This window comes from Osmia bicornis, chromosome 7 (genome assembly GCF_907164935.1).
Source record: "Osmia bicornis bicornis chromosome 7, iOsmBic2.1, whole genome shotgun sequence".
Taxonomy (NCBI): domain Eukaryota; kingdom Metazoa; phylum Arthropoda; class Insecta; order Hymenoptera; family Megachilidae; genus Osmia; species Osmia bicornis.
The window spans coordinates 9,721,740-9,734,474 of NC_060222.1; the positions used below are offsets into that span (position 1 = coordinate 9,721,740).

General features: G+C 43.6%; 2 protein-coding genes and 1 long non-coding RNA gene across 3 annotated transcripts; all 3 read right to left on the reverse strand.

Moving 5' to 3' along the window:
- Positions 1 to 1,619: 1,619 nt before the first annotated feature.
- LOC114881268 lies at positions 1,620 to 2,622 on the reverse strand. The gene is made up of 3 exons (XR_006829552.1): positions 2,551 to 2,622; positions 2,346 to 2,459; positions 1,620 to 2,240 (listed from the first exon to the last, which is right to left on the reverse strand). It is a non-coding gene; the product is annotated as an uncharacterized LOC114881268 (long non-coding RNA).
- A 481-nt stretch (positions 2,623 to 3,103) lies between these two features.
- Positions 3,104 to 6,432, reverse strand: LOC114881267. The gene is made up of 4 exons (XM_029198005.2): positions 6,270 to 6,432; positions 3,670 to 3,873; positions 3,273 to 3,593; positions 3,104 to 3,187 (listed from the first exon to the last, which is right to left on the reverse strand). The coding sequence occupies exons 2-4, from the start codon at positions 3,826 to 3,828 to the stop codon at positions 3,179 to 3,181; spliced, it is 489 nt and encodes a 162-aa protein (XP_029053838.1). The 5' UTR covers positions 3,829 to 3,873; positions 6,270 to 6,432; the 3' UTR covers positions 3,104 to 3,178.
- Positions 6,433 to 7,887: 1,455 nt separating this feature from the next.
- On the reverse strand, positions 7,888 to 11,816 carry LOC114881624. The gene is made up of 6 exons (XM_046286372.1): positions 11,774 to 11,816; positions 11,407 to 11,700; positions 10,956 to 11,179; positions 10,206 to 10,886; positions 9,631 to 10,121; positions 7,888 to 9,379 (listed from the first exon to the last, which is right to left on the reverse strand). Exons 1-6 carry the CDS (start codon positions 11,814 to 11,816, stop codon positions 7,888 to 7,890), a joined length of 3,225 nt encoding a protein of 1,074 aa, XP_046142328.1.
- Positions 11,817 to 12,735: the final 919 nt, after the last annotated feature.

Consider the following 12,735-nt stretch of genomic DNA (forward strand, 5'->3'; position numbering starts at 1 on the left):
TTATATCACAAAACGTAAAAAAGTAATGAAGCACACGGTAATAAGTTACTAGTTATAAATTGTAAACGTAAGTTTAATTTAAAATTTCTGTAATCTTAGTTTTACAAAATATAGATATAACTCAAATACAGAATATGTTAATCATATTATATTTTTACATGTGCTGACGGTTATGAAAATAGTGTAAGTTTAAAATTGGAAGTTGAATATTTAATCTTTTGTTAGGATGAAAAAAGAATGTATTATATATAGCACAACTCAAATTCATTTTATATTACATCATTATAATAAATCTAATACAGAGTATCGACATGAAAATATTTAAGTAACATTTAGTCTCTGCTGAATGCTGCTGCTACACATTGTGACCCTTTCGGAGGGTTCACTCTATACAAAGGAGTAGCAAGATACGATTTTGTTGGGCGCCAGCCACTGATTGTGGCAACCGAAATCGAAAGGGGGAAAAAGGGGAAAAGGGGACTTGTACAATGGAGGGGTCTCGGGCACTTTCGTCCGTACAATTTCGCGGGGGAGTGCGCGAGGAGGAGATAATGGGGGACGGGAAGGTACAGGGTGGGGATGGGTTCTCGCGGGGGTCTCTACGTTACCCGTAGCTTGAATACAAATCCGGGGGTTCAAAACGAGAAGGGGTACGTTGCCAATCTCGGACAGTTTCGGAAAAAATGGTAATCAAAGGGCTTACCCACACGCCTCACTCAGACTCTCACACTCTACTCCACTCACAATCCCGCCAACACACAATACTCTCTCGATGCACGCTTATAATTGCCTACTGAAATCTCTATACTTTCTCTATACGCACTCTGTATAATGATAACCTATGGCTCAATGCCGGTTCGTCGCCGCTGCGACGACGAGATCGTCGCGGGATATTTTTGGGAGGGGATAGGGTTTTGGAAGGGGGCCTCTTCCGGCCCGGGATGGATCGATTGTCGATCTTCGATACACCGGTGATCGGGGTCGATGGGGCTGACGGACTTCCTGCTGTGACGAGTGGGCTGAGGTCTTCGGACTCGGCGACAGATGGCTCCGGGTGGACGTTTGCGTCAGTTTGGGCCGCTTCATCATGATTCCAGGAAAACTCCTCGGTGTTCTGTGTTTGTTGAAGGGGTGGATCTGCCGCTGGCCTCGAAGCACCTGGTGAGGGTGATCCTCGTTGGCCTGTCCGTCGCCTCCATCGGCCCGACACCGGTGGGCGGGAGGAAAGGGGTAAGGCGTGGGAAGGGTTAGAGGTTAGCGTTAGGTGGGGGTATGGGTGGGGGAAGCGCAGCGATTGTAACGGGGGGGGGCACGGGTGTCACCACGTTACAGTATATATAAATATACATACAACATTTTTCATATTCCAAAAAAAATATTTATGACATTACTTATATGTAATTAATATAATTATATTGACATTAAAATTAAATATTGAAGATATAATGAATATACAATCATAAATTTACCTAGAGAGGAAAGAGCAAAGGGGAGAAGAGTGGAATATAGCAATAGGAAAGTATGGGTAGACGGCGAGGAGTTGAAATGGAAAGAAAAGAAAGGCAAGTAGAAAATACAGTAAGGAAGATATAGAAGAAGAGGAAAGAGGAAGAAACGAGAAGAAGAACCTGAGAGGGAAGGAAAGAAAGTAAGAGAGAGGACCAAGCAACAGAGAAGACTGAAAATACAAAGTATAATTTAAGTTAAAGTTAAGGCCAATCAATGGTAAAAACCAAAACAAAAGTTTAGTTTAGTTTAGCTTAGCGCAGTCTAGTTTTGTTTATGTTTTAGTCTTGTTAAATATTTATCTAAAAGTTAAGACCTTCAGTAGAATTTATGATTTACCAACTTAGGATTTGATTTTTTGTTATGTTTTGGATTTTGCTTATGACTTTGTTTTTGTATCTTTTTCTGTTTTTTTACTTTGACTTTATACTTTTTTTAGTTTCATGATACCAGAAAATATATGAAGTTAAGTTTGTTGTTAAATATATGTAAGGTTGGGGAACGCTCCTCAAAAGCGCGAACCATAACATTCCGTGGGACTTTTCTGGATAATTTGTATCCTTGTTTGTACACTTCTTTTATATTGTACATGTTTTTGCGTCATCATTTTACCCATTATTATTATATATTGAGTCTTTCTAATATTATACGTGGCTCATAAGTACTAGCATTTAAGTTTGTGGCTTTAGATTTTTTGCGTAATAATTCTTGATTTATTTTTCCACTCAGATTTTCTGTAAAAAGAAATCAATTCAGTAAAATAAGTTTTTTTCTACCATTAAGTTACATTTATGTAAATAACATTAAATAATAATAAGTTTAATCTACTTAAATTGTACCTTTGTCTTCTACTTCTTGGTTGTTTCGTTTTTCTCTTATTTCTTCTTCATTTTCTTTGCTTACAATTAAATTCATTGAATGAGCCGTACTGTCTTGGGATGTTTCTGGAAAATCTAAAAGGAGTTACTGAAGATATAGGTTTATCAATCGTAATAAAGTTTTAATTAAACGGTTTTTTATAAAATATATTTTATATTAACTTACTTTGATTTTTATTGTTGTGCCTCTCGAAGTTTAGTAACGATGCATGATCAGGCGCAACATTATCAATGATTTCATTTTCTATAACAGAAATCGATTTTTAAGTAATATTGTATAATGAAAGAAATTCTAAGTATTAAGTATTAATTTATAGTGTATAAGTACATTTGCCCGTAATAACATGTACATATAATTAAAGTCCTGAAAATTTTACAGCTTCAACAAATAATGACAAAAATCGCTTCTAGTTTTCGTGAGAACCCTCATTATGCACAGTTTCAGTCGGTTCCGCGTGATTAGATTATTAACATTTCGAGATGTACTCAAGTACTTTTCTGGAGTAACAATAATTTTCATACTTTACCTTCATAATCACCATATATCAATATATCAATAACATTACAATTATATAGTAATAAGTATCATGAAATGTAGTTTCAATTAAATATAGTTTAAGAAACCTAAGTATTTATAACAATTGATGCAGGAACTAACCTTCTATTAGCAAGATCTTTCTGTATTGTTTCGATCCTTTTATTTCTTATTATAGTTTTTTTGTTGCTTTTACGACGTACCCATTGTCCTTCATTTAATCTCTTTATTTTAATTTCTTCATCCATTATTAGTTGTTCTAGTTTTTCTGTAAGGTTTGAGAAATCATTTTTTGATTTCGTTTATACAAAAATGATAAGAAACAAACAAAATAAAAATAACAAAAGAATTACCCAAAAATATCCAATGTTCTTTTTGCCTTTTCCCATTTTCAGTAAAACAATATTATTATAACATTCTGTTATGTTATTTGTTCTCATGGGGCAATCGTTTACTGAAACTTTGTCTGCCTTTGGTAGCCATGTGGATCGTATATATTCAATAAAAATTTTAATTGCAACATACTCAGAAATAAAAGAAGCTGCTTCACGTTCAATTTCAAGAAAACGTTGTTCAAAAAGATCTGTAGAAACTAAGGCTAAAGTCATTGCCATTGACAATACTTTAGTTGGTGCATCTGTGAGACCTAAATGGCGCCATTTTCGTAGTACTGCCTTTAGAACGTATAATTCGTTAAAAACTGTATTTTTTTATGAGTAATAAATTTATTCTCTATAAAATTATATAAACCTGATTATAGTGAAACCAGCAGCCCTTTACAATGCTCGAAGGAAACTGTTGCTCCAATGTAACCATCGCTGCAGTTTCATAATCCGTAATTGTAAATTTTAAATTCTTATGAAGCATTGGAGCTAATTCTTTTATCTTGCACCATATTGCTGTATACATAGCCTTTGTTAATACTTCGCATAGTATGAATACTGTACCTACTCCCTATGAAAAAAAAACTTCTATAAGTATAAACAGAAGAGGTGTTGCAAAGTAAGTTTCCCTAACTCAAAATTAAAAACGTTTTACAAAGCACAAACAAAATTAATTTATATCTTCCAAGTATTAAGTTGACAACTAAATTCGTGCCTTTGTGCGATTTCTTCTTTGTAATCTTTGCCTTGAGGAATTCATATTTTTGTATTATTCTTGTTCCTTTTTCGAATCTATGAAATAATTTTGCTTAAGAAAACGTACACACACAATTCGTGAATTTATTTGCCAACCAGTTTTTTATTTTTCTACATAATTTTTCATAATACCCAGCTATTTATTGTAACGTATAAGTACAGTATTGCCACGAAATAAGCAAGTGGCTCGGGACCGAACCGTTGTTTATTTCGAGGGAGGTAGCTATTCGGCTTGACTTTGTTCTCGGAACGGGACGATAGAGAACGCGAGAAACGAGTGAGAGATCCGAGGTAACGGCAATATATATACATATATTCCATCCTTCTTCTACTAACCGATGTCACTGCTCAGTCGAGCGTGAAATTTATTACCCTAAACATCGGCTTCGCGCTTTCATGGACCTCTCACTCATTTCTCGTACCTCTCACTTTGCGGGCGACTTCAAACAAAGAAGAGGGGATAGCGACTTGCTTATTTCGAAGTCGAGACCACTTGCTTATTTCGAGGCAATACTGTAACTTCTTTATCTTGATGCGTTTATAAAACATAGTATCGAATCCATTGAGTTCGGAAGTTGGTAAATTTTATCTTGAATAACGAATAATTTTTCATCATAAAAATTCCCGCTAAAAAATCGCGCGAATATTCGTTATTCAAAACAGCATTTGCGTAATTCTGTATTGTATACAGACTATATATGTTGTAACGTGGTGACAACCGTACCCCCCCCCCCCCGTTACAATTGCTGCGCTTCCCCCACCCATACCCCCACCTAACGTTAACCCCTAACCCTTCCCTCACCTTACCCCTTTCACCCTGCCCATCGGTGTCGGACCGATGGAGCCGACGGACTGACCCACAACGAGGACCACCCTCAACAGGAGCTTCGAGGCCGGCGACAGACCCACCCCTCCAGCAAAAACGGAGCAGCGTGGGACTCCCAAGAAATTCCGACGAAGCGACTCGAAGGAGTACAAAACGTCCACCCGGAGCCATCTGTCGCCGAGCCCGAAGACCTCAGCCCACCCGTCACCGCAGGAAGTCCGTCAGCCCCATCGACCCCGAAAACCGGTGTATCGAAGATCGATAATCGATCCATTCCGTGCCGGAAGAGGCCCCCTACAAACCCCATCCCCTCCCCAAAATTATCCCGCGGCGGTCTCGTCGTCGCAGCAGCGACGACAAGCCGCCGATGAGCCTAAGGCTACGAATCCGAACGTTTAGAGAGATTTTTTTTTGAGAGATTTTGTACGGCGATTTTGAGAGAGCTGGAGCAGGGTTTGTTGTGGAGAGTGAGAGCTTGTGAGTTTTGAGTGAGGCGTTAAGGGTAAGCCCTTTCGATAATTATTGAGACATTGTATAGTCCGAGTATTGGCAACGGCTACCCTTTCTCGTTTCGACCCCTGTTTTTTTTGGAAACCACGCGTAACGTATATACCTCCACGAGAACCCATCCCGACCCTGCACCTTCCTGTCCTCCACTATTTCCTCCTCGCGTACCCCCCCGCGAAGCTGTGCGGACGAAAGTGCCCGAATCCCCCCCTATTGTGAATTTCCCCAATACCCCTTTCCCCTTTTTTTTTATTTCGATTGCCACAGAGTGACTGGCGCCCAACATATTGTGTTTCGCGACACCCCCCTTTATAGACTGAACCCCCGAACGGGTCATAATGTATAATACTATATGTTATATAATATATACTGTCATATAAGAATTAGATTATTAAATACATTATTCAAAAAATTCTTTTATACCTGTTCAGGATTGATGGGAATCCTGGAAGGATTGCGCCGGTCAAAGAATTGACACTTACTGGTTCGGGTTTCACAAATTGATTTATTCAAGTCAATTATAAAATGAAATGAACACGCTGATCTGACAGTTAATCACTGAGCAGACAAATACAAATGTGTGATCGTTACAATGATCCGTTGTGGATTTTGATATACATAGAAAATGAATTGTCTGAACTCGATGAACAACACAATGATTTTACATGAATTGATACACATAGATTATTATCTTGATCTGTCACCCGGTCGGTGGTAATTGAACAATGCTTTTACAAATTGCAAACAGCGAGCTTCTCAGCGCCGTTAATTATATTAATTCAGCCCGCTGCTGTGATAATGCCCATGAACGTGTGCGTGATCGGCACGTGGTTGGCGGCTCACGTGTACATTGTATTTATAGTGTAATTGATCTGTACCTTAGCAATCCGGTTGCACTGCACAGTTGCTGCGGATTGTGAGCTGTTCTTGAATGTGATCTTGAGCCTGGTTTATGATCTGCACTGTGAAAACTGCTGAACAAAACTGATGAGCACGTGTCGTTCGCGGTGATCGATGATTAATAATGGCGTCGTTGAGCGCGAGCCGGCGAGAAGACCCCTGCTCACGCGTTCCCTAGATGGGCGACTCCCGATCGATAAATCTAAACAGTAGAAATCTAAATAAAACTAAACAGTAAAAGAAAATCTAATCTGTGGTTATAAAGTATGTAATATATCAATTTATCTATTATATGTTAAATTTAATAAAAATGATGTTCTTCAACCCACCATTTATTTCTTACGTAAACCATAAGTAACAATTTTGAATAACAGAGAAAAAACCAACGCTTCGACTACATTCAAATCTCCTAACATGGATTATTTACTTCATACTTGATTCTCATTTTTGTTTCCTTATCTATTGTTATTTCACATTTCCCGCTTAGTTCAGAACAAAAGTTCTTTAATACAAGTTTTGAAATTAAGATTTAATTACATTGTTTGATGTTTAAATGACTCTGACAGCTAAAACATTTCAGGGTTAATTTGTTCTCAATTGCCTATCATGTGCTGATCCATGCAAAATGAATTGATAAATATATATCATTTGATAATGGTTGCATCCAATCAGTTTATTTGTATAGTATTTTACGTATTACACAAATTAGACGTATACTTACATGATTAACATAGCAAACAAGTCTCCTAATTTCCACAAAACAGTTTTGACTTTCTATAACCTTAAAGTAGATAACTGCTCAACACTGATTAATCCATTTGAAATAGATACGTTAAAGAAGCCACAAAGTACAACGCTCACGCCTATTATACATATATATATTCCTTTAATAGGTAGAAAATACTTATCTCAATTTCATTTTTAGTTCGTATTTTCCAACCGATATAAGAATTATTAAGAACACAGAATTACTTAAAAACTGTCACAACAAACATCATCCATCAGCATTTCATATTTTAAGTATCGAATCAGAACACAGGATCACTTAAAAACTGTCACAACAAACATCCTTCAGCACTTCATATTTTAAGATATTTTCATATTTTAAGTGTCGAATCTTTCACGGACATTTGAACAAATATTATATACAGATGCTATAAAATTCAGAAAAGTTGAACTTCATTTAATTGTTGTTTCCGAAAAGCGTGGTCTGCGAGGGCGGAGAGTGAAACACGCACCTTACTAGATTAATAATTGAGTTTATTTACACTATTTACAATTCGATTAAGCGTGATACATAAATGAGCGTGGACAGAGAGATTCACACCGAATCGCGAGTTCAAAAATGGCGTACTTGCTTTAACTACTAGCGTGGTCTGAGACACGTGCTCTCACGACAAGCGTCGAAACAAGAAGAACAAGAATCGATCATGGCGTCGATCGTGCCGGTTCCGCGTGGAGAGGGGACCGCGTGGACAAAGTGGGCCCGAGAGGTGCTGCCGCTATCGGTAACGACGCACCAACGAAATACTTTCGTTGCCAACTTCGTGTTCTGCGACCAATTTGGGGAATTTCGCCAACATTTCCCCCCGGCCATCAGCGACTGGTCGATGATGTGGTCTGCGTGTCCGCGTTGTCCTGAGAGGGCTGATGAAGCAGAGCCAGCTTGGCGATGGGCCGCGTGAGCGTCGTGGTGGCCGTCTTGAGGTGGACGACCCTGGTCAGTCCATCCTTTCCTGGCATCAGACTGAGAACCCTGGCCATGGGCCATTTCCCTGGGGGCAAGCGTTCATCAGTAATGAGAACAAGAGAGCCTACCTTGATCTCGTTGGACGGATGATGCCATTTAGAGATGGCCTGGAGTCGCTGCAAGTACTGCGTGGACCAGAGTCTCCAAAATTGTTGGAGGCGCTGCTGCAGAAATTGCCACCTTGACAGTCGGTTGACTGAGACGTCGAGAAGCGTGGGCTCTGGCACTGTATTGAGCGGCGATCCGATCAGGAAGTGCCCTGGTGAGAGGGCTGAGACGTCGTCTGGATCATCGCTGAGTGGTTCCAACGGTCTTGAATTGAGGATGGCTTCAATCTGCGCGAGCAATGTTATTGATTCCTCGAACGTCAGTAAAGCATCTCCAATCGTCCTCTTCAGATGGAATTTGAGAGACTTGACAACTACCTCCCATTTTCCACCCATGTGTGGAGCGGCAGGAGGGTTGAAGTGCCACTGCGTACCATCCTTGGCGAGTAGAGCTGCGAGGTCCTGATTTTCGCGTGTGCTGTCCTTGAACTGCTTTTTCAACTGGGCGTCTGCTCCTTGGAAGTTGGTACCGCAATCTGAGTAGAGAGAAGCTGCAGTTCCTCTCCTTGCTGCGAATCTGCGATAAGCTGCGATGAATGCGTCGGCTGAGTAATCGGTGACAACTTCCAAGTGTACAGCTGATGTTGCGAAGCAGACGAATACACAAACCCACCCTTTCTGCGTCTTGGCTCCTCTGCCTTTCCAAGTCTTCAGCGTGAGCGGTCCTGCATAGTCCACCCCAGTGTGGGTGAACGGGCGTGATGGAGTGACTCGACAAAGAGGTAGTAGGCCCATCAGTTGATGGGCACGGATCCCCCTCTGCCGAGCACACTTCACACACCGCAGGATATGCGTCTTCACTGGAGCTCGTCCACCGAGAATCCAGTAGCGTTGTCTGAGAAAAGCGAGGGTGGATTGCGTACCTCCATGCATGGTCTGACGATGTGCGTGTTCGATGAGAAGTGCTGAGAATCTAGAATCACGAGGCAAAATGACAGGATGTTTGCCGTCGTGCGAAAGCTCTGAGTGTTGGAGGGGTCCGCCTACTCTGGCGATCCCTTGATGGTCAAGGTAAGCGGTGAGCCTCGTGAATGGATGCGTTGACGGCAGCGTAACTTTTTTGGCGAGTGCAGCGAGTTCCTCCTTGAAGTAGGTGGACTGCGTGGCCTGAATCCAATAGATTCTGGCCCTCTCCATATCAGCTGCTGAGATGAAATGCGTGGGCGAAGCGTCCTGTCGTTTGCACAGCTTGTCCACGAATTTGAGGCAAAGAACGGTGATTCTGAGTAATCTGTTAACACAAGAATATTTAAAGAGTAATTCCCATGAATATTCCTTTCAAGTGTTTGCCGTGTGGAGTGAGACGACAGCACGAGCTTCAGGGGCGCCTAACTCGTCTGCGTCGACACTGGTCAGCTTGGGCCACGTGTTCTGAGGTTGCGTAAGCCACGGTGGTTCCGTCCACCAAAGCGAGTGCTGTTGAAGCTGTTCTGTCGTCATGCCTCTTGACGCGCAGTCAGCTGGATTCGATGATCCTGGTACATGCCTCCATCACTCCAGTGATAGTTCTGCGTGATCTCCTGGATCTGGATTACCCTGTTGCGTACGCAATCCTTCCATTTGGAGGGGTGAGTCTTGATCCATGCCAGCGTAACTTCTGAGTCCGTCCACATAAATGTCTGAGAAACGGTCAAGTTCAAAGTAGCGTGAACATGCCGCATCAGTTTCGAAAGTAGCAGCACTGCTGTGAGTTCCAACCTCGGGATGGTCAGACGTTTGAGTGGTGTCACTCTCATTTCCGAGCAGATCAGAGATGTGTGGGTACCCGTGGACGGTGCGTGGACAACGAGATAGACGACGGCTGCCATTGCGAGGACTGATGCATCAGAGAAGCCGTGAAGTTCAACTGTAGACGTGGTCGTTGTGTTGAACCATCGTGGGATAGAAAGTCTGGCCAGACTGGTTAGATCTTCCCTGATGAGTAGCCATCGTTGAGTGATGTGAGAAGGCAGAATGTCGTCCCAACCGAGTTCCTGTAACCAAAGCTCTTGAATGAGAATTTTGGCTCTGATAACTACAGGTGCAACAAAACCGAGTGGATCAAAGAGTTAAGCTACTTCGGAGAGAATGAGGCGTTTCGTGAACTGCGTGCGTTGAGTAGCTGATATGGTCGAGAAGTTCAGCGTGTCCTGATATGGAATCCATTTAATTCCGAGAATTTTGGTTGCGCAGTCGTCGAATGAAATTGCAGCGTTGTTCTGATCTGGTGCGAGGTCTTCTAGCAACGATTTGCTCGTGGAATGCCACTTTGCCAATGGAAATCCACCAGCTTGACAGAGTTGCGTCAGCTGATTTGCAACGTCCTGTAGATGCTCTGCTGTATCTGCACCACCAAAAATATCATCGACATACCTGCCGTTTTTGATGGGTTCAACAGCAAGGGGATATTTCGACCCTTCATCCTCAGCGAGTTGCAGGAGTGTTCGAACCGCCAAGTACGGAGCAGCTTTCGTCCCGTACGTGACCGTGGTCAGCTGGTACTGCGTTTCCTGTTGTGCGTCATCAAGCCAAAGTATCTGCTGCAAGCTCCAGTCGTCTGGATGTACCTTGATCTGCCGGTACATCTTCGTGACGGTGGTTGCAAGCAGATGTTTGTATCTGCGTATCCAAATGAGCAGATCTGCAATGTTCAGCATCAGATTTGGACCAGTGTGTAGAAGATCGTTCAGCGAGTATCCTGAAGAAGTTGGACTGGAACCATTGAAAACCACACGCAATGCGGTGGTCGTACTGCCCAACTTCAGAACGCCATAGTGCGGAAGAAAGTACTGAAACGGACTAGTTATTGAGTCATTGTTCAGTCTTACCATGTGACCAAGTTGCTCGTATTCGAGCATGAACTTGGTGTACAGCTGTTTGTACTGAGCGTCCTTGCTGAGTCGTCTGAGAATCCGCTGAAGACAGCTGTGCGCCGTCTGATATGAATTGCCGAGTGCTCTTGGGTGGAGTTTGAGCGGCAATCGCACGATGTATCTTCCTGCGGAGTCTCTTGAATGCGTGGTCTTGAAATGATCTTCGCACTCTTGCTCGTCTGGTGTGAGCAAGGGTGCCGTGTCCTGCGGTGGCTCTTCCTGCGTCCAGAAGCGGCTGAGTAACTCACTCAATTGGCGATCAGTATTATTGACTGTCACTTGATGAGAAGTCCTGCGAATTGTCTGAGTGCCCTCGAGGGGCCCGATTATGAGCCAACCGAAGATCGAAAGTTGAGCGATCAACGGTGATGACGTGTGCCGAATAATATTTGACTTGATGACTTGCCGTATGCGTCTGCTCCGAGAATGTCCACTGGTCTGGATGTGAGAAATTGAGGATCTGCGAGGTTCATTTTCTCCAGATGCGATGGCAGCGTTGGACGAGCTGGTGGTTCTGATGGCAAGCAAGTGGTTACCTTCGTGAGCACGTGTGCGTGCACGGTGACCGCAAGCGGTCTGTAATTGGAATGGAGGGTAATATTGACCACTCCATTCGTCTGCGAGGTCCTTGCTCCACCAACTCCGTGAACATCCAATGAGGAGCGTTGTCGTCTGAGTCTAAGCTGATTTACTAAAGACTCTGAAATAAGAGAAACTTCAGAGCCTGAATCGACCAGAATTCTTACTTGCTGCGTTGCGAGGTCAGTGTGCACTGTGGCGAGTGCCGTTGCTAGAAGTGTGGTCCGTGGTCTGCATGGTCTGATTGCGTGGGCTGCGTGGTCCTTAGAGGCGTGAGCTGCGTGGACTGCGTGGGCGTCGACGACTGCACCAACCCCTCAATTGTTGGTTGACGTTGACGGCGTGTTCTTCGTGGTCTGCGTCGAAGCGGGGGCTTGCGAGGGCCCTGCTGCGGCTGCCTGCAAGGCCTGGTATCCAGGCACCACTACCCGGCTCAGTTCTCCTCCGTGGAGCGTAGTGTGATGGTGCTCGTCACACAATTTGCACCGCTGGTGCATTGTTCTGCAGCTCCGGAAGTTGTGGTGCTCCAGACAATTAATGCAGAGCGCGTGAGCCTTGATGACACCAAGGCGCTCTGACACCGCGAGGTTTCTAAATGCCGGACACGTGGCCAGAAAGTGGTCCTTGGCACAGTACACGCAGGGGTATAGCGCTGTTTGTCGTGCGCTCTGCGGCGTGGAGGACCCAGCGTGAGCGGCGGGCGTGGGCGGCGTGGTTCGAGCTGACGCTGTGTGCGTGGCCACCCTCGAAGGCCCAGAGCGTTGCGTCGTGAGCTGAGTAGTCTTGGTGGCAGTCTGCGTGGTCTGCGTAGGCCTGGCGTCAGGGTGAGGCTCGAGCTGCTCGAGCATGCGCGCGCGGGCCACCAAACACTTGGAGAGCTGTTCCATTGTCGAAAACTCCGTCTGCGTGGACAGCGTTGTCTCCCAGGTTTCTTGTGTATCGGGATCCAAGAGGCGGACGAGTGCGGTGATCAAATAACAATTGTGCTCGTCATAAAGCCCGAAGCTCTTCAGGGCTTCGAGCGTCTCGCCCATAATATTCGCCATCTTGGTTAGCGAGGCCGCCTTCCGGACCTTCATTGGTCTTAAATTATAAATCCAGTCCATATGGGTCTGGATATTGAGACGCTTGTTTTCAAACCGCTCGTCTAGGAGCT

What these genes read in the sequence shown, in the direction of transcription:
- LOC114881267 (XM_029198005.2), bottom strand. Translation starts at nt 3,828, where the DNA reads ATGTATACAGCAATATGGTGCAAGATAAAAGAATTAGCTCCAATGCTT. An exon ending in GCTGGTTTCACTATAATCAG is followed by an intron (nt 3,594 to 3,669) that starts GTTTATATAATT and finishes TACGTTCTAAAG; the next exon opens with GCAGTACTACGAAAATGGCG.
- LOC114881624 (XM_046286372.1), bottom strand. Translation starts at nt 11,816, where the DNA reads ATGCAGACCACGGACCACACTTCTAGCAACGGCACTCGCCACA. An exon ending in ACGAGCAACTTGGTCACATG is followed by an intron (nt 10,887 to 10,955) that starts GTAAGACTGAAC and finishes GGCGTTCTGAAG; the next exon opens with TTGGGCAGTACGACCACCGC. An exon ending in AACGCCTCATTCTCTCCGAA is followed by an intron (nt 10,122 to 10,205) that starts GTAGCTTAACTC and finishes CTTTGGTTACAG; the next exon opens with GAACTCGGTTGGGACGACAT.